Consider the following 18,611-nt stretch of genomic DNA (forward strand, 5'->3'; position numbering starts at 1 on the left):
AGGGTGGTCGCGCCAGCTATCGAGGGTGACTGCGAAGCGGAAGAGGGCGTGGAGGGCGGATGCGGTGTGGGGTCGTAGAACGATGCCCTAGGCGTGAAAGTCGCGCCTGCCCGGCAGCGGCAAAACCTATCTCCGCGCCGGATCGCACGCCTCTAGCGGCCGCCCCACCCCGTCCATGCCGTGGAACTATCACCCGCAACCTGTCTGCTTATCACTGTGAGCTCGCGGTAGGAAGCGTGGGATCTTGTGAACTCACCAGCAGATCCTCTTGGCCATCCACACCCCCAAGACATGCTGCTAGTTCTTCCTGTACCTTGACACGCGAGAAAGCACCGCATCGGGCACCATGTCTCTGAATCTGGAGAAGCAGCTGCGCTTCGTACGTCAAGCGTGAAAGGAGCACGGAGTAAGACGGATAGACTGACTGGAGAACAGTATGGCGCATACCACCATAATTCCGTGGGTTCAACTTCAACCCCTTGCAGCGGCCTTGCACTTGTCAACTGACATCGCTTTTCGTCCAGGTCAATGTGGGGATACACGTCCTCTGCGTGCCGCCCATTCTGTTGACGGCGTTCTTGCTCGTAGGAAGCCATGCCATTGCTTGCTCGACGGCCAACTGACCCTTTCCCAGCTCACCAATACCCCCGCCGTTCCGCTGCCCCCGTGGCTGTCCATCCCCAATCTCCCCCTCAATGTTGGTACTTTCGGCGCAGTGTTGTACTCGACCCTTTATGTTCTCATGGAACCCGTGGCAGGAGCTCTGTTTGCGCCCATCCTCATCGGTGCTACCGCCTACGGCAACTATCTGACGTCGACATACGGAGCCACGGCAAACTATTGGGCAGGTGGGATCAACGTTGCATGCTGGCTCGCGCAGTTCATCGGGCACGGCAAGTTCGAGGGTAGAGCTCCCGCGCTGCTCGACAATCTTGTGCAGGCATTCTTTCTGGCGCCATTCTTCGTCTGGTTCGAGATCCTATTCTTCCTTGGCTACCGCCCTGAGCTGAAGAGCCGCATCGACAAGGGTGTGGAGGAGGACATCCAGAAGTTCAGGAAGAGCAAGGGACAGAATGGCTCAGCACACTGAACTAGGCGGGCCTGACGACTGTGTAACACCGGCACAGGCAGTCAGTGGAGGCCGACACAGATTGCTTAGAAGGTTAGGGGAGTTGGCGGATGTCGCGGATAGGTCATCTTGGGGGGAGTATTGATGACGACGAGGCACAGAAGCACAACACAGCATTGCGTGGAGTACGGCGTACTGGCGTCTGGGCATATACATGATGCAGTTGTGTAGAAGAAGTGGGTGTTTGTGGAGAGTAAAGCATATTTGCAGCGATCAATTTAGCGATTGTACATGTTGCGTTTGCAAACACGTTGGTGTTTGCAGTGCTTTGAGCTAAGAGCTGGTCTGCATCTCGACATGGTTGGACATTGTGGTGCACTTCTAATGAGCGATGTCGAAGAACACAACACACGATTGAATGCCTCCTGGGGTCTTGCAGCTGTCAACCATCAGCTGCAGGGTGCGTGCAAGTCTGCGGCCCCTGTCTGTACAGTTTAGGCTGTGGAGCAACAGCTTTTACAGAGCGTTCAGGCGGCAGAAACCCGAGCACTCCTGACATGCCTCAATCTAACGTGGGTGCTCAAAGGGCAGAGGCAGACGAGGTTCTCCAGATCCCGTGTTTTTGTCGCCGTCGTTTTGGGGCTAGCGGCTTCCCGTCTAGCGTGGGTTGCGCTTTCCTCCCGGGGACCGCTCAAGTCTTTTCCTCAGAGCTCCATCTCCTACTCCATCAACCTCTCCTCTCCTCCCTTCCTGCATCAATCTCAATTGGTTGCAGAGCAATCCCAATAGTCTCTTGAGTACCGCAGTCATGTTCTCAAGGGCCATCCGCCAGTCCAGCCGCCGGGTCGCCGCAATCTCTGCCTCGAGCAGGATTGCTTCGGTAAGTCCATCGCAACTGCCAGCCATTGCGCCCGCCGCCACCTCAGCCATCGCCTGCAGCTACGAGACGCCGTTTCCAATGCCATTGGCGCTGCGTTGGAGCTCCATTGATGATGGATTCCGGGCTGCAGCGCGCTGTGTTGAGATGGCGATGGGCTATGGGAGCTCCCCTCTGCCGAGCCAAGGCCAGCAACCAGCACCCGTACTGACGACTTGTCCCACCACAGGCCCGCGCCCCTGCGTTCACCGCCGCCCGCGCCTACGCTTCCGATGCTAAGGCCTCGCCCACCGAGGTCTCGTCCATCCTGGAGCAGCGCATCCGCGGCGTCCAGGAGGAGAACTCGCTCGCCGAGACCGGTCGTGTCCTCTCCGTCGGGTACGCCGCGTCCCTGCGCCATCGCAGCCATCGAGAGAGACGCATTCCGCTGACGACGAGACAACAGTGACGGTATCGCCCGTGTCCACGGCATGAACAACGTCCAGGCCGAGGAGCTCGTCGAGTACGTCCAGGGCTCACATCCAGCGCACGCCAGCAGCGAAGCTAACGGGACTCCAGATTCGCCTCCGGTGTCAAGGGCATGTGCATGAACCTCGAGGCCGGCCAGGTCGGTGTCGTGCTGTTCGGTTCTGACCGTCTCGTCAAGGAGGGTGAGACCGTCAAGCGTACCGGAGAGATTGTAGGTCATAGCGAAGCCAGCTGCCTGGGCACCTCCCAGCTAACGCGTGACAGGTCGATGTCCCCGTCGGCGAGGCTCTTCTCGGACGTGTCGTTGACGCTCTCGGCAACCCCATCGATGGCAAGGGTCCCCTCAAGACCACCGAGAGGCGCCGTGCCCAGCTCAAGGCCCCCGGTATCCTGCCCCGTCAGTCCGTCCGCGAAGCCGTCCAGACTGGTCTCAAGTCTGTCGACGCCATGGTTCCCATCGGCCGTGGTCAGCGTGAGTTGATCATTGGTGACCGTCAGACCGGAAAGACCGCCGTCGCTCTCGATGCCATGCTCAACCAGGGTAAGTGGAATGGACTTTTAAGTATCGAGACAACGACTGACGAGTCCACTAGGCCGCTGGAACAAGGGAACCGACGAGAAGAAGAAGCTTTACTGCATCTACGTCGCCGTTGGTCAGAAGCGTTCCACCGTCGCTCAGCTCGTCAAGACTCTTGAGGAGAACGACGCCATGAAGTACACCACCATTGTTGCTGCCACCGCCTCCGAGGCCGTAAGTTATCCACCACGCATTCATCTATGATCATTTCACTAACGTACCGCGATAGGCTGTAAGTTACCCACCACGCATCCATCTGCGATGATTCCATCTGGCATACACTCAGCCGCCCATCTACGATCATTTCACTAACGTACCGTCTCCTGTCTAGCCCCTTCAATACTTGGCGCCGTTTACTGGCTGCTCCATGGGCGAGTGGTAAGTCTTTACATCCTTGACTGCCTCCACCGTCCGTTTTCTAACGACTTTTCTTCACCTCAGGTTCCGAGACAACGGCAAGCACGCTCTGATCATCTACGACGATCTTACGAAGCAGGCCGTTGCCTACCGTCAAATGTCTCTGCTGCTCCGTCGTCCCCCCGGTCGTGAGGCCTACCCCGGTGACGTCTTCTACCTCCACTCTCGTCTCCTCGAGCGTGCTGCCAAGATGAACGACAAGCTCGGCGGTGGTTCGCTCACCGCTCTGCCCGTCATCGAGACCCAGGGTGGTGACGTGTCCGCTTACATTCCCACCAACGTCATTTCCATCACTGACGGCCAGATCTTCTTGGAGGCTGAGCTGTTCTACAAGGGTATCCGCCCCGCCATCAACGTCGGTCTTTCCGTCTCCCGTGTCGGTTCCGCTGCCCAGGTCAAGGCCATGAAGCAGGTCGCCGGTTCCCTGAAGCTCTTCTTGGCTCAGTACCGTGAAGTGGCCGCCTTCGCCCAGTTCGGTTCCGATTTGGACGCTGCCACCAAGCAGACCCTCAACCGTGGTGAGCGTCTGACCGAGCTCCTCAAGCAGAAGCAGTACAGCCCCATGGCTGTCAACGAGATGGTTCCTTTGATCTACGCTGGTGTCAACGGTATCCTCGACAACGTTCCCGTCAACAAGATCCTGACATGGGAGTCTGACTTCCTTGCCCACCTCCGATCGAACGAGTCTGACCTGCTCAACACCATCGAGCGGGAAGGCGCTCTCAGCAAGGAGCTCGAGGCCAAGCTGAAGGAGGTTGCCACAAGCTTCACCAAGAGCTTCTCGGCATAAGTGACGAGGGGATGAAGAGTGGGTACTCTCTATTCCAAGGTTCTTGCGGGGTCAAAATGTGCTGATTGGTCCCTGAGAATAGATGTATAATAGAAGATGCGTCCTCGCCATCCGCTGTTTCCATATGAGAAGGTTCTTTTTCGTCATTGCAGCGACTGATGCGCGTGAGTGTCTTGGGATACCTCGTCGGAAGATTGGCTGCCTGTGATTCCGAGGTGCTTTCCTCTGTTAGCGGTAGATATGCATCGGAATGACGGATGCGGACCTTGTATATCGCGAATCAATTTCCTGTTCTGTTACCACGTCTTTGCTCTCACGTGAAGAGGAGACGGACAGGTGCGTGCGGTTGTGAGTGAGTGAGTGAGTGAGGGAGGCCTATGTGATTTCATCTCATGTGCAGGAACGTTTATTTACTTCATTCAATGGGTACCAGCACTGGATTCTCCCATGCCGAGTTTTTTTTGCATGGTCTCTATCCAAGTGCGTGATTGACATTGCAGAACGCATCGATGCAGACAGCCATGTCTGCTCGAGTCTACCTACTTCCGCCCCCGCGTCTCCTCCTCGTCTGTGGCGTCGCCGTCCTTGAATGGGTCGTCGCCCATGTCCGCCGCGTCCTCCTCGGGCTCGTCGGTGTACTCGTCGTCCCAGCCGCCCCTCAGGCTGATGTCGTCGTCGACCTCGCGCAGATGCTCAGCAGCTTCCAGCGCACTCGGGTCATCTGCGTACTCGTTCTCCAGGCCGTCGAGGCTCGCCCGCCTCACGCCCTGCCTCTCCTCTTCTTCCAGTTCCGCCGCGCGCTCCTTGGTCTTCTTGTACATGAACCAGCCCGTGGCCAGGCCAGCGACGGCGCCGATGGCTATGGAGAGGTAGGAGATGGCCTTTGTGCGCGCGTCCATCTTGCCACCGCTCTCGGCAATCTTCTCCAGCTGGCTGCCGATGAAGATGTGCAGCATCAGTTTCGGACTTACGATGGCCGTTGCGAGGGCGTACGAGGCCCAGTGGACGGTGGGGAAGGTTGCGACGGCGCCGTTGGAGAGCGAGTACGGGAGCGGACACATGCGGATCATGACGAGGAGCTTGAGGCCGTCGTGCTTGAGCGTCAGGGCGAGGGCGGCGAAGCGCTTGTCGTTTGCGATGAGCCGGGTCACCATGGTGCGCAGGAGGGTGCGCGAGAGCAGGAAGGAGGCGGTGCTGCCGGCGACGGTGGCGCTGGCTGCTATGAACCATCTAGAGATGTGTCAGCGCTGCTCGCACGTCAAGCGGTTGGAGTGAGCAAGACACACCCATTGGGAAACCCGTAGACGAAGCCCGCGATCGTGAGCAGGGACGAGTATCCGATCAGTGGCGGGAAGGACACAGTGAAGATCAGGGCCCACAGCACCAGCCAGCCGGCAGTGACGTCTCTCCACCTCTTTGCATACGGCAGCAGGGCGCCGAAGATCTTCTCGTTGTACACGAGGAACAGGATGCTGGTGATGAAGATGAAGATGCCGCCCACGGTGAAGAGGAGCTTCTGGATGAGGGAGAGTTTGTTGTACTGCGCCAAGGCGCGTCGGTGTAGCATGTGGGCAGTGGACGTAGCGCGCTGTATGAAGGTCTGGGGCCGGCTGGACTGCGAGCTCCGGGCGAACGACTGCGAGCGGCGAGACCAGATGGGTGTTTCGCCGGTGGCCTCGTCTTCGAGGGGCAGGGCGAGCGCCCGGGCGTCGTAGTCTTCTGTAGGCATCCGGGATGGTGTGGTGGGGGGGAGAGCTTGTGAGCTTGTCGGTTGGATGGTGACGATGGCGGAGCGGCGCGGAAGGATGACGGGTGGAATGGAGAGGTGGGTCTGCAATCAGGACAGGAGCGTGGAGAGGCTCAGCTGCTTGACATGGTGAGGATACTGGAATGCGAGGGATTGAAGGTGGGTGGGAGGTGGGCGGTGGCAGACATGGCGGCTTTGCATGCGCACGGCGTTTAGACGGACAGCGGACGACGGACTAGCAGCTGGAGTTTCATCCTCTTTGGCCGGGGAGCCCGCGTGCATGGCCTCCGACCAGGACCCTGCGCGCCGCACGCCCGTGTCAGACGCAGACGTCGAGGCAGACAGGCACACACACACACACACACACACACACACACACATCAGCCGGATGTGTTGATATACACGTCTGCATCGCGTGTGCGACGAGAGGCTCAGCTGTGCGTGCGTGATGCCTCCCACCACCTGCAGTGCTGCAGTGCTGCAGTGGCCGTGGTGGAGGCCGTGACGTTGCGCGATCCACACAGGCATCATCGTGCCACACGTACGTTCAGCCTCATTGGGGGCCGGGGCGACGCCGTGGTGTCCTCTGTGATGTGTGGGATGTTGCGTCTCCATGATGCTGCGGCCGCAGACAAGAGCAGCCTGCCTGGAACGCAACCGTAGTGGGCCGCGCTGCATCTGCATCTGCATCTGCATCTGCCTCTGCCTCTGCCCCTGCTTCTGCCTCTGCCTCTGGCTCTGCATCTTCCCCCCCCCCTTTTCGCCATAACGCGCAGTCTTGGTGCTTGGTGCGTGGTAGATGCGTCCTTACCGCCTGCACGGAACACGGAACCCTACTCCCCCACACTCTCCGTGCGGACTAGCCGGCGAGCTTCACCAGTCGCCCCGTCTGCCAGTCGCCCGTCTGCCAGTCTGCCGTGCCCGTCTGCCAGTGCTCTGGTCGCCCGAGCTCCTGCTGGCATTTTGGCGCGCTTCACGGCATCGCGTCTCGCAGCTCTCTGCGGGACAGTTCCACGTCGTAGCTGGGTTCTGCAGCAGGGGGAGCCGCCGCCGCTGCTGCGCTGTTGCTGTTGCTGTTGTTGCTGCTGCTGCTGCTGAGCTCATCTCCATCTCATCTCATCTCATCTCACCTCCTTGACGCGCTGTCGCCGCGGCTGTACTGCACTGCGCTGCCCTGTACTGCACTGCGCTGCCCTGCACTGCCCTGCCCTGCACTGCACTGCACCCGTCCGTCCACGCACACCTCCTGTCCGCACGCAACACCGCCCGCCCGCCCGCCACGACGCCGTCTCGCCTCTCGCCTGCTGCACGCCTCGAGCAGTCATGGTGCCCGACGCCCTGTATGACAAGGCGCTGCCGATCCTGCACGACGCGGCGCTGGACGACGAGGACAAGACCGACCAGCTGGAGGAGCTGCTGCGCAAGGAGACGGGCCTGACGGGCAAGTCGCTGGAGAACGTCGTCCTCGACTGCCTCTGGCGCTACCGCGACTCGGGCAGCGCCTCGAGCTCGCCGCCGCCCAGCAGACACACCGTCATCCGTCGTCCCTCGCCCGCCCCATGGCAGCAGAACCGCGCACCCACGCCCGTGAGCCACTCGCCGCGCATCGTAAACCCCCCGCCGGGCTTTGGCATCGCCCCGCCAGCCTTCACCCGTGCCAAGTCGCACACGGGCACCGCTTCCCCCTTCACCTCCCCGCGGCCCTCTCCGCGCATGGCCTTTGCCACTCCCCACATCCCGCACAGCCCCAGCCTCAGCGCATACCAGTTCAGCGAGGGCCCCAGCCCCAACACCGAGTTCGGCGATCTCGACAGCCACTCCGTTGACTGGCTCGTCAACGACGACTCGGGCAGCACAGAGTCCTCTCTGCTGGGCGACGGCACCCTCAACGGAGCCGCCGCAGAATGGATCCAGCCGCAGACCATGGACATGGGGCCCTACGACATGCTGCGCTCCGTCCTGGGCAACGAGAGATCAGACGATGAGATTGAAGTCGCGCTGGAAGCCAACGGCTACGACCTCACCGCCGCTCTACTGGCCCTGATGAGCGCCCAGAACGGACAGTCAGCCGTCGCGACCACGCCCATGGGAAGCGATTCCGGCTATCTGATTGGAAAGTCGATGAGCCCGGCCTTCAGACCCGCTACCCCGGCTGGACAGCAGAAGAGCAACATAGTGTGCAAGTACTTCCTATCCACGGGACACTGTGCTAGGGCAGACTGCAGGTTCAGCCATGACACTACCAAGACGCTGTGCAAGTGAGTCACTCCCCTCCACCCTCCCTCTCCACAAGACGACCCCTGTGCTGACGACACCCACAGATACTTCTTGAACGGAAACTGCCTGGCTGGCGACACCTGCTTGTTCTCTCATGACCCGTCAGCGCTCATGGCCCGCATGGCCGTCTCGGATGTCTCGACACCACCCTTGCAGGCCGCTGTGCCGCACTTCCACATGTCCGACTTCGACATGTTCCCCTCCATACATGGGTCCGACTCTCCTTTCGGCACCCCGCAGCCCTCGTCACTGGAGCAGCTCTACGGAATAACAGGCAGTGGCCACACACGGCCTCCCCCTGGTCTAAGCCCCCTCCCGGTTTTCACACCTGGAGCTGGTAGTCGACCACAGTCACGAAGTGGCAGCCGCCACGTCTCCCGCGCCACCACCCCTTCAGTACCCGCTGTAGACGACAACGAGGCTTTCCCGAGCCTTGGCTCCGCTGCTGCTGCGAAGACTGGCAAACGACATCACGGCAAGCGGGGTGGTCACGGCCACAAGGATGCTGCGTTGACGAGCAACCTCGCAGATGTTGTGCGCATGTCACCGACACCAGCATCTCCTGTTCCAGCACGCAAAGGACTCAAACCTACCAAGAGTTTTACTGGGTCCCGCGAGAACAGTGCTGCGGCTCAGTCAATCCCTGCGCCACAGCACATCCCTTGGCTGGAGACAGGTGAGAAGGGGAACCAGGCATATCTCAAGGCTCGTGCAGAGGCCTTCAAGCATGGCAGCTTGAGGAACAAATTCCTGCAAAGGTGAGTCACTTGGAGCGTTGGCATTCCCTCTTGTTCTAATCAACGTCAGCGCTGCACAAGCTTGGAACCGCAGTGATTCTCGCGCTGCTAAAGCCCTCAGTCTAAGAGGGCAGAGTGAGAACAACCTGATGCGTGAAGCACATCGGGAAGCCGCACGTATACTCTACGAAGAGCGAAACAAAAGCGGCGATGACTCCAAGGAGTTGTACGTGGATCTGCACGGTAAGTCATCTCACCTCATCACTCAAGAGCTCACCGTTGATACTGATACGTATCGTAGGGCTACATCCAGATGAATCCGTGTCCTATCTTGAAGGTATCCTCCTTAAACACAGCACCTCATCCCGCCCCGTTTACGCCATCACCGGCACCGGCCACCACTCCAAGAATGGCAAAGACAAGGTTGGGAAAGCAATCCGCGGCTTTCTTAACGAATGGCGTTATGCATTCCGTGAGTTCTCTGTGCCTGGTGACCGCAATAATGTCGGTGGCATTCTTGGCATCGATCCAAGCAGCTACGACAAAAGCGTTGCAGAGCGGCCCAAGGAGAGCGATGAATCTATAGGCGATGGGAAGAAAGACACAAAGATCAGAATCATGAAGAGAGAAGAGGTTTTAGATGCGCCAAAGGGGCCGAAGCGCGCTGCTTGATGCTGGTAAGTAACAAGTGGTAGCTAAATAAACACAAAGGTAGCCTTTACAAGAAAGGTTTCATCTCATTCTCTGCTGCACTTCGGACTGTTGAGAAGGTTGCCATCTCAAAACCAGCTCAGCTGGCCTTGGCCTCGCACACGTGTCTCGGGTCTGAGAGGTGAAGCCGAACTCAAGGAAGGCGCGTTTGCACTCGCTCCTTCCATCTTCAGCGAAAGCCTTCCATCTCACCAACACCACTTCGACTTTGTCCTTCTCCGGCGTGCTGTGAGCAGAACAACACTCAGCTCTTCCTTGTTACCCTCGCCTTTTTGATTCTACGTCTCGCTTTCCGAAGTTGGTTCTCTGCTTCTAGCGGCGCTCATCTCACCAGCCATCACTCAACCGTTCGACGCTCTTTTTTTACACGCATACCTTGGCGCACTCTTGCTTCACCATAGTCCAAGCTTGTCCAATCTGTACCTGAATGACACGTCACTGTCGTCCACACGGAATAGTCACTGACGAGCACACCTTCCACCACTCGGCCGGCACCTCACCACTCACCCAGCAGCTATGAGCCAAATCAGCAATACCCTTCGGAGACCGAGCACCGCTCAACCTGGCCCGCTAAGCACGCGCATGTCCTACGAAGCCGGCGAGGCCCTACTCTGGGAACGGCAAAACCACCGCGTCAACGCCCACCTCTCTACCCAAGTGAAAGAGCTACAAGCCCAAAATGACGCCTATAATGCCCGTATTGCGGCCACCGAGTCCGTTTCTAAAGCTGCCGAAGCTGCTGTCAGCAAGGTGAAGCAGATAGAAACTAGAATCGCGGCTATCGAAGCAGACGATCAGGACAGGCCGTTCGATGCTTATACCAAGGAGGCTATTAGCCAAATCCAGATCTTTGTCGATAGCCACAAGGGAGTTAGGCAGAAATTGAGCGGGTTGGAGCAGAACGTGATTACTTTGAGCGGGGATGTGGAAGATGTGAGGGACGTGCGTGGGCTGCTCAGTAACGTGGTGCGGAGACTGGACGTGCTTGAGGATGGGAGGAGGGAGGAGAAAAGAGAGATAAGGGAGTTGGAAAAAGAGGTGGAGAAATGGAGAAGCGCAAGCCGACATCATGAGTCTGTGGTTTATGAGGTCGAACCGCACAACCCTATGCAGGTCTTCTACGGCGTTGGCACACAGCCTCGCTCCGGCCGTCAGAGTCTTGAACTGAGTGGAAACGAGAGGCACGAAGGAGACTGTAGGTCAGAACGATTTGCTCAATCACCAGAGCAACGAGATGGACACAGAGCCAATGATACGCTTCCAGAGCATAGTGGCTTGCAACCGCCGCACGCAGACGTTGTAAGACCCGAAGAGGGAAGCTTCAACCTGCCAGAAGCTGCGCCTGAGACCCATCTCAGTTGGGAGAACACCCAGCAATTCAAAGATATGCAGGCGGAGCTGGCTGCTCTTCGAGCAATGTGTCGAACGCAGGAACCCAAGAGCAGCGGTCAAACAGCCGACGCCACCCAGCGACCTCAGGAGACGATCATAATGCCCAAAGAACATGATCCTGGCTTCTCGGATGCAACCACCGCGACTGAAGCTGAGTACAATGACGCTGAACGACACCGAGCCTGTGTTGGTGTATCAACGGGTGTATCGAGGCGAGTATTCATCTCAGCAGTACAGCAACAGTGGTCTCTAACATCCAATGTAGCTCCCACATACAACTACCTTCATCGCCACCAAAGAGACACGATACGCAATCAGCCAGGCAGAGTCTCATGAAACGACCGTCCATCTACGATCCGCGGGTAGCCTCAGTAAACGAGCACAGACAGGTCGAACAACCGGTGTCTGACTTCAGGGCTGAGTTAGGTCACCATGCCCGTCCTTCGCTGGTGGTCAAGTTACCTGTCGTTGTCAACAATCGGATATCGGCAAAACGAAAGCGTGCAGATGATGCACCAGCTCAACGCGTGACACGTCCCAAGTTCGCCAGCAACAGGGCCGCTACTAGAGAGCCCGAGGCTTTGGCGGCCAAGTTCAAAAGGCCTGACGAGGAGAGCACCGTCGATGGGCCCTTGAGTTCGGCATCAATTAACGACGCTCCTCCTTCAGTTGCACAGACTCGCAAGACACGTGGCCAGCAGAACTTAGCTGTAGATCATCCGGTCCAGCAGGTAGCAGCTCAATCCGGCACAAGGAAACAGAAGCCGCGTGCTACACCAGTCGCAAAGCCGATTGTGTCAGCGGCTGAAACTGTCAAGTCTCGAAAGGCCATCAGTAAGCCTAAGCCAGTTGTGAGCGCTGCAACACAAGACCCACCTCCCCAAGCTGGTCCCAGCAGTTCGAAGAAGACCCCTACCACCGTGAAGATCGAAGTCAAATCCGGTCGACAGCCACCAGGAGCATGCATGTCATGTCGTTTGCGCCATCAGAAATGTGATCGGACGCACCCAGCCTGTGAACGCTGTGTGAAGCTCAGCATTCCTTGCGAGTACTCTCAGCCGGTGCGAGCTGTTGTAAAGGACACAGACCGCGAGCAAGACCTGCGAGGAAGGTCTGTGACCGTCAGTCCTGAAGCGACCCGAGACAAACGTTCTGCAAAACGCCAGATGCCCGCTTTGCCGTCAAAGAAGTCTGTCACCACTGCAGCCCCTACCGCGGCCAGCACTCGGGCTCCGAGAGCAAAGAAGGCACCAAACACGAAGGCACCTCCAAAAAAGCAGAAGTAAGATCTTGTGATTCAAACCCTTCATTGACAACTTCAATGCTCTTATGTCTCGGCAAACTCGTACAGACCCTCGCGGTCCTGAACTGGCACCTCCAGGTTCGCCTCCTCGATATCTTTGCCGTCGACCTTCAATCCAGCCCTCATAATATCTCCTGTCTTTACTGGTCCAACACCCTTTGGTGTTCCTGTCAAAATGATATCACCAGCCTCCAGCGTCATCACTCTGCTGATAGCGCTCAGCTGCCTTGGAATGCGATGCAGCATCAACTCCGTGCTGTCGGACTGCTTCACCTCTCCGTTTACCGAGAGCCAGATGTGTGCGTTCTGTGGGTCTGGGATGCGCGACTTGGCGATGAGTTGCGAGATGGGCAGGAAGGTGTCGAAACCTTTGGCAATGGACCAAGGAAGGCCCTTTTTCTTCGCTTCTTCTTGCACGTTGCGACCAGTCATGTCGATGGCGAGAAGGTATCCTGTCGCACACTCGCGTCAGCTCCTGGTGTGTTTCTCCGTGTACTTCCCCCGCGTGTTTCCAGTCCCCATCATCTTTCACCACATCCCAACCGTCTACCCACGTATCTAGATCCATAGAAATACCAGAACGTACCCGCGATAGCATCCAGCGCGCCTTTCTCATCATCCTCCTTCAAGTCCCTGAGCGTCTTGCCCATGACAAGCGCCAGTTCAACTTCATAGTGCAGGTTTACGCCCTTGGGCCTCAGGACAGGACCGGCGCCAGGGAGGAGGATGGACGACGCAGGCTTGAGGAAGAAGAAAGGCTGTTTCGGTGTCGCGGAGTTGAGCTCAGCGATATGGTCCGCGTAGTTGCGGCCTATGCACATGATCTGGGTCGGTCAGAACGGATCCATCGATCTTACTCCAAACAACATGGAGGGGGAGATGCAGCTGGAGATAAGAACCAATGGCTGCACAGAAGCGCACAGAAGCACTTCCGCAGCTGCTGTGAGATGTGCAAGAGAACTCCACGTCCCTCCGTCTTCCCATCCCTCCTCTACGGCAGGGGAAACAGCCACGTACCTTGCGGCAATTCCGCGCAATGCTCTGAGCGCTCGCCATTATATCAATCGCGTGTATGGATATGCACACAAGAGAGAGAACACAGCATGTACAGTACGAGCAAGAAGCGAGGGAAGCAAAGCGAAGAGTACCAACGAGAGCGCGCGCTACCCAGATAAACCGCCGTCGCTGGCCCCGAAATGCCGGGACGCGTGCCGTAGCGCGTGTCGCCGCGCATGTGGGGGAAGTGGCAGGGATACAGCTTTCTAGCTCGTGGATTGAACGCCGAAGTGGTGGTGCGTCATACCGTGGATTGCGTGTAGGTGAACACCAACCAACCACCAGAAGCAGTGTCGAACAGCCAGACACCCAGCAGCGGAGATGTCGGGTAGCGAAATGCAACTCGCAGAAATCCTCAGCGATCTCGTGAGCTTGCGACCGGGCGTTTGTGTAAGCTCGCCTTCCGTCTCGTCTCGTCTCGTCTCGTTTCGTCTCGTCTTGTCTCATGCGTCCTTGCTTTCGCACTGCAAACCTCACCGCGCTCTAGAACGAGCGTTTCCATACCGTATGTAGATACTCCAGCTCATTCTCATGCGCAGGACCCCACAGCAGCACTCTCCCTCGTCTCCCTGCGCGCCTCACCAGCACCGACGAACACCGCACCGGCAAACCAGCCGCTCGATGTCCAAGACGGAGACAAAGACGATGCAGATCTGCAGCGCGCACGGGACCTCGTCACTCTGCACTACGAGGTGCGCGTGCGCTGTAAGACGGGGGAGTTGGGCCGTGGGCTGGAGGGGGCGCGGAGAGACGTCGAGCGCGCTTTGAGCGGGTGAAGAAAGATGCGGTTTACGCGTCCAAGGCCTCTGGTGGAGGAACCCTGTCGTGGTACACGAGACGGAAACACGGATGGTGCACTGCCGTGGTCGATATTGGGGGGTTCGACGCGGATATAGAGCGGGGAAGGAAGGACTGGGGACAGGTTTATGGACGTCGAGGTGTTTGGATTGCTAGAGAGCGAGAAGAACGCATCCTACCACGCCTTTCTTTCCTCTCCCCTCACCCCTCATCCCTGATCATATCATGTTCCGTCACGGCACAGAAGGTGTGCTACACGCTCCACTCGAGCCTATCGACCTCACGCCGCTGCACCATGGGAGACGGGGGGTTGCAGATCCGCTTTCCGCGCACGCGCGAGCTATCAGACGTGTATAGAGGACGCACCGTCTCCATACACGGTTCCCTTCGCTTTAGTCCGGTCAGTCGGCTGTAGTACCCGCAGTACTGCATGTCCAACTGAACTTACAGATCTCCAAGGAAAATCACAAATACTTTGGTGTAGAACGGGGAAGACAAGGCAGTCTTTGTACATTATACGATTGGCTTTCACCATACTGCTGGAGTGTCTCCGTCTCGCATCGATTCTGTTGCCAATCCCCGCGGTTCTGGGGCATCTTTCTCAAATAGGGATCAACGGCGTCAAAAGTCCTTAGAAACCCATGAAGCACCAATGCGTGAATATTCTCGGCTCAAATGACAACAGTCGAATACTTGAGCAAGCCTCTAAACATGTACTCTTCCATAAAAACCCAATGCCTCTTGTGGATATGGAGAGATTGGGCGGTAGGCACTGGCTTCCAGAAGCAATCTGCCCTGACGGCAAGGCAACACAGAGACCGAGAACATCAGCTCGACTCGAGTTCTGTCCTATTTGTGCACGCGGGTTGACATGTCCTTTTGCGACTGTGCACCAATCACACAGGCAGATCACTTCAGCAAAACCGTTGCCGTGTTTGATACAATTCAAAATTCGCTCAAGGAATATACCATCCATCCATCCATCCCCGTCACCCTTTTCATCAGACTGAACTGACTAGGATGCCTAAGCAGCAATATATGTACAGTGCGCGAAAGCCCTTGGGCTTGAGAGGCCGTCGCTTTTTAAAACACTACTTCCACCGCGCCATAATGTTGACGCTCGGCCAACCAAACATCTTACTTTGACAATTTTGCAGTCTTGCCGTCACGCCCAGGTAGAGTATAAGAACAGTCGCCCAAGGAACTACTACTGAGTGTAGCATTGGCTCAGGAGATGGTCGCTGCTGCGGTCTCTGACTTCGATTCAGTAGTCGCATCATTGACGCCTTCGGGGTTTGGTGCAGTGACGATCGCGGCTGCCTCCTTTGTAGCTTCGACATCAGCCATTGAGACATCGCCGTCCTTGTCTGCAGGCTCAGGGGCAGCAAGCTCAGATGGCGCATCATCCTTTGGTGCCTCCTCAATCTTCCTTTCCGCGCTATCTTCTTTCGTCTCCTCCTTAGGCTCTTCTTTCGACTCTTCCCTTGTCTCCTCCTTCGTCTCAGCCGCCGGTGTCTCGACCTTCGCAGATTCCGACTTCTCGTCGTCGGCCTTGGCACCGTTAGTCGCAGGAGTGGTCTTGTCAGCGGGCTCCCCATCGGCGGCCAGTGCGCCGCCCCACTTGTTCAGCAGCTCGGCGGAGCGCTGCTTGAAGTTGTGTTCCTCTTCCTTGGGAATGTTGTCTAGCTTGATGATGGCCTTGAGAACCTTGTGCACCTTCGTTTTCTTGATCACCTCAGCCTCGAGGTCCTCGTGTGCCTCAAGCTGCTTCAGGTAGTCGGCCATGCTGGCCATATCTTCGTCCTTTGGAGCATGGTCCCTCGAGAGGAATCCCTTCTGCAACCGGTGTCGAAGATAGAGGACTGCGGAGCATTAGTAACGGCCCGTTTGAGTGAACTGTTCGCAGCGCTTACCTTGCTTCTCGCGCTTCTGAATGCGCTCTTCCGCGGTCATAGGCGGATCCTCTGGCTCAACAGGCGCAGCCTCTTCGGCAGCCTTCTTCTTGGACTTTGTCTCCTTCTTGGGCTTCGCAGCGGAACCCTCCTTAGAGGTCTTGTTGTTGAGCTTCAGCTTGGTTGTCTTTGGTGTCTTAGCCGCAGGCTCAGCGCCATCGCTTTCGTCCTCCTTCTTACGCTTCTTAGTAGCCTTTGCCTTCTTGGCCGAAGGCGCTGCGTCGTCGCCAGCGTCCTCCATGTCGATGTCGTCTGATTCTGCTGCGGCTGTGCTCTTTCGCTTGGCGGTCTTTTCTTTCTTCTCCTTCTTCTCCGCCTCCTTGGCCTCGCGCTGTTCAGCGTCCTCCTGCAGGGCTGCCTCGTGACTTGCGAGCATGGTCTTGAAGTAGGCCAGATCATGGCCTTCTGCAGCAATCTCGTATGCTGACCACAGTGCCTTGTTCTTCTTTGCTGAGTTGCCGGATTCGACGTCCTTCTTCACGTCCTCAACATCAAACGTTAGCAGCTCAGTATTAACCTGCCATGCGCTGTGACACGTTAGCAGACGAAATGGTTGTGTAAAGTGGAAAGATTGAAACCTACAACTCGTTAGTACCGAGGAACATGATAGGATACCTGCGGTCTTTCGCGTTTTTCCCGCCCTCCAAGAAATCTTCACGGTACGTGCCGTCAATGCGCTTCGCACTGACGGGTCGCTTGCTAAGAAGAGATTCAGGCAGCATCTCCTCGTCGCAGACAATGACTGGCCAGGGCTGGTACCCTCGCATGGCGACCATGTACATGTCTCCTGGCTGAGCATCGAGACGGAGCTCAGGCGCTTTCTTCTTCCCCTTGGCAGGAGTCTTCTTTGTCTTGTGCTCAGGAATGCCGGCGCCTGATTTGCGCTTGCCGTTGTTCATCTTCTTGGCTGGGGTGGCTGGGGTACCGTTGGTCGCGGAGGCGTCAGCAGCAGGCTCGGTGGTAGGTTCGGCAGATGCGGTATCTGGATCATCGTTAGTATCTAAGTAAAGTAGATTGGAGCTGCTGACACGGCTCTTTGTTCAAGCGGAGCAGAGTCTTCACGTACCGATGCCGTTGCTTGCTGCGGCTGTGTCGGATTTCGCGTCGGCAGTGACATCTTCTTTTGCAGCGGAGTCTTGCTTTGGCTCCTCCTTCTCAACTGACGCGTTGTCGCGTTAGCATGTCCCTGGGCAAATCACATGCGATATCTCTTACCTTCAGCGATGCCTTCAGTAGCGATGACGGCGTCCCCCTCAAAGGGCTTCGCCTCGGCAACCGCAGGCTCAGCTGCGGCATCTGCGGGACGCGTTGGGATCTCGGTGGTGGCCGTAGGCTCCGTCTGCACGGGTGCTGTCGCCTCGTCCGCCATTGTTCGTGTCTGGCTTACGGTTGCACGATCTGCACTCGACGCGTAACAGTGATGGGAAGCCGCGATTAAAGCTAGCGGGGTATCGGGCGCAATAGGTGTACCGCGCGGTTGATGGGTGGCGACGTGTGTTGATGACGCGCGGTGGTGAGGGTGGTTGGGTCGTGTCGTGGTGGAGTGGGGATCGCGAAGAGCGAAGCTTCGGACGTAACTTTCGATCGATGTTTGCACGTGACGTGATTGATGCGCCTTAGCCTGAACGCAACGCGGGCCTTACCTTCACCGAAAAATTCGAGGTGTTTCACTGGCCACACCAGAAGCACCGACTCGAGTTTGAGGCTGTTGCAGCTGCCGGACGTCGTGCTCGTAATGATGTATCGTAATGTTGTTGGTGCCTTCCAAGGTTTGGCGCGATGCGTTGAAGTGGACCGTGCTCTGGAGTACAGGAGCCGCCCCTCGGTAGGCAGCGTGAAGGCCTCTACGAAGATAATTGATGGAGCTGGCACGCTGTGATGGCCGTACCCGGTTGTTGATGCTGCGATGACCTTCGAGGCCTCCTCTGTTGATGGTACTTGATGAAAGCGCTGCTGAAAGCGGCTGGTTCGGCTCTCGCAGACAAGCCGCCAATGAGCTAAGCTGCACCTTCCAGGTAAGAGCGCGATTCGTCGAAGCAAGTGGCATCGATGACACGGCAAACACCCTAGTTGCCCAACTGTTTTGTCGTTAGTTATTGTTGTATATAAACGATAATAGACTCAGCTGTATCGTCTTCTCTCAAGAGCAGAACAGGCTGTGACATGACTAGGGACTTGAAATTATCAACTGTAAGGGTCTGTTCAATTCGAAGCTGAGAGGACCCATTATAATTTGCTACTGCACGATTATCAGCTTGTAGGCCCCTGTTACTGGCGTATAAACTTACTGTACTCTACAGACATCAACAACCCATGGTTATACACCTCTTGAAAAGGTGCAATGAAGGTACCTTGCCCTTGACAATTGCCCTTTCTCTGATCGACGTTTCCCTCGCAGCGATGAAAATCTACATGGTTGGTCTAGGCGTCGACACGATTA

General features: G+C 57.2%; 8 protein-coding genes across 8 annotated transcripts, besides 9 other annotated features; 5 read left to right on the forward strand and 3 right to left on the reverse strand.

The window, feature by feature from the left end:
- Positions 1 to 346: 346 nt before the first annotated feature.
- Positions 347 to 1,090, forward strand: EKO05_0002351 (uncharacterized protein; the record flags this gene model as incomplete). Its single annotated transcript, XM_038944045.1, has 4 exons — positions 347 to 379; positions 436 to 459; positions 525 to 584; positions 635 to 1,090. The coding sequence occupies 4 exons, from the start codon at positions 347 to 349 to the stop codon at positions 1,088 to 1,090; spliced, it is 573 nt and encodes a 190-aa protein (XP_038793023.1).
- Positions 1,091 to 1,779: 689 nt separating this feature from the next.
- Positions 1,780 to 1,821: a tandem repeat.
- A 56-nt stretch (positions 1,822 to 1,877) lies between these two features.
- EKO05_0002352 (Alpha subunit of the F1 sector of mitochondrial F1F0 ATP synthase) lies at positions 1,878 to 4,198 on the forward strand (the record flags this gene model as incomplete). The annotated part of the gene is made up of 8 exons (XM_038943977.1): positions 1,878 to 1,949; positions 2,176 to 2,324; positions 2,392 to 2,448; positions 2,505 to 2,625; positions 2,679 to 2,955; positions 3,008 to 3,165; positions 3,323 to 3,369; positions 3,433 to 4,198. 8 exons carry the CDS (start codon positions 1,878 to 1,880, stop codon positions 4,196 to 4,198), a joined length of 1,647 nt encoding a protein of 548 aa, XP_038793024.1.
- A 348-nt stretch (positions 4,199 to 4,546) lies between these two features.
- Positions 4,547 to 4,571: a tandem repeat.
- A 166-nt stretch (positions 4,572 to 4,737) lies between these two features.
- On the reverse strand, positions 4,738 to 5,927 carry EKO05_0002353 (Tlg2-vesicle protein; the record flags this gene model as incomplete). Its single annotated transcript, XM_038944037.1, has 2 exons — positions 4,738 to 5,428; positions 5,485 to 5,927. The coding sequence occupies 2 exons, from the start codon at positions 5,925 to 5,927 to the stop codon at positions 4,738 to 4,740; spliced, it is 1,134 nt and encodes a 377-aa protein (XP_038793025.1).
- Positions 5,658 to 5,691: a tandem repeat.
- A 364-nt stretch (positions 5,928 to 6,291) lies between the features above and the next one.
- Positions 6,292 to 6,325: a tandem repeat.
- A 292-nt stretch (positions 6,326 to 6,617) lies between these two features.
- Positions 6,618 to 6,691: a tandem repeat.
- Positions 6,692 to 6,988: 297 nt separating this feature from the next.
- Positions 6,989 to 7,042: a tandem repeat.
- A 2-nt stretch (positions 7,043 to 7,044) lies between these two features.
- Positions 7,045 to 7,074: a tandem repeat.
- Positions 7,075 to 7,103: 29 nt separating this feature from the next.
- Positions 7,104 to 7,170: a tandem repeat.
- A 98-nt stretch (positions 7,171 to 7,268) lies between these two features.
- EKO05_0002354 (uncharacterized protein) lies at positions 7,269 to 9,631 on the forward strand (the record flags this gene model as incomplete). Its single annotated transcript, XM_038944070.1, has 4 exons — positions 7,269 to 8,203; positions 8,267 to 8,980; positions 9,030 to 9,202; positions 9,261 to 9,631. The coding sequence occupies 4 exons, from the start codon at positions 7,269 to 7,271 to the stop codon at positions 9,629 to 9,631; spliced, it is 2,193 nt and encodes a 730-aa protein (XP_038793026.1).
- Positions 9,632 to 10,186: 555 nt separating this feature from the next.
- On the forward strand, positions 10,187 to 12,348 carry EKO05_0002355 (uncharacterized protein; the record flags this gene model as incomplete). Its single annotated transcript, XM_038944191.1, has 2 exons — positions 10,187 to 11,217; positions 11,328 to 12,348. 2 exons carry the CDS (start codon positions 10,187 to 10,189, stop codon positions 12,346 to 12,348), a joined length of 2,052 nt encoding a protein of 683 aa, XP_038793027.1.
- A 41-nt stretch (positions 12,349 to 12,389) lies between these two features.
- Positions 12,390 to 13,421, reverse strand: EKO05_0002356 (Acylpyruvate hydrolase; the record flags this gene model as incomplete). The annotated part of the gene is made up of 3 exons (XM_038944103.2): positions 12,390 to 12,817; positions 12,952 to 13,189; positions 13,383 to 13,421. The coding sequence occupies 3 exons, from the start codon at positions 13,419 to 13,421 to the stop codon at positions 12,390 to 12,392; spliced, it is 705 nt and encodes a 234-aa protein (XP_038793028.2).
- Positions 13,422 to 13,742: 321 nt separating this feature from the next.
- On the forward strand, positions 13,743 to 14,197 carry EKO05_0002357 (uncharacterized protein; the record flags this gene model as incomplete). The annotated part of the gene is made up of 2 exons (XM_038944111.1): positions 13,743 to 13,811; positions 13,961 to 14,197. The coding sequence occupies 2 exons, from the start codon at positions 13,743 to 13,745 to the stop codon at positions 14,195 to 14,197; spliced, it is 306 nt and encodes a 101-aa protein (XP_038793029.1).
- Positions 13,826 to 13,866: a tandem repeat.
- Positions 14,198 to 15,446: 1,249 nt separating the features above from the next.
- On the reverse strand, positions 15,447 to 17,540 carry EKO05_0002358 (uncharacterized protein; the record flags this gene model as incomplete). The annotated part of the gene is made up of 5 exons (XM_038943979.1): positions 15,447 to 16,081; positions 16,133 to 16,698; positions 16,754 to 17,153; positions 17,238 to 17,330; positions 17,387 to 17,540. 5 exons carry the CDS (start codon positions 17,538 to 17,540, stop codon positions 15,447 to 15,449), a joined length of 1,848 nt encoding a protein of 615 aa, XP_038793030.1.
- Between the last annotated feature and the right edge of the window lie 1,071 nt (positions 17,541 to 18,611).

Source organism: Ascochyta rabiei, chromosome 3 (assembly GCF_004011695.2).
Source record: "Ascochyta rabiei chromosome 3, complete sequence".
In the NCBI taxonomy this organism is placed as follows: domain Eukaryota; kingdom Fungi; phylum Ascomycota; class Dothideomycetes; order Pleosporales; family Didymellaceae; genus Ascochyta; species Ascochyta rabiei.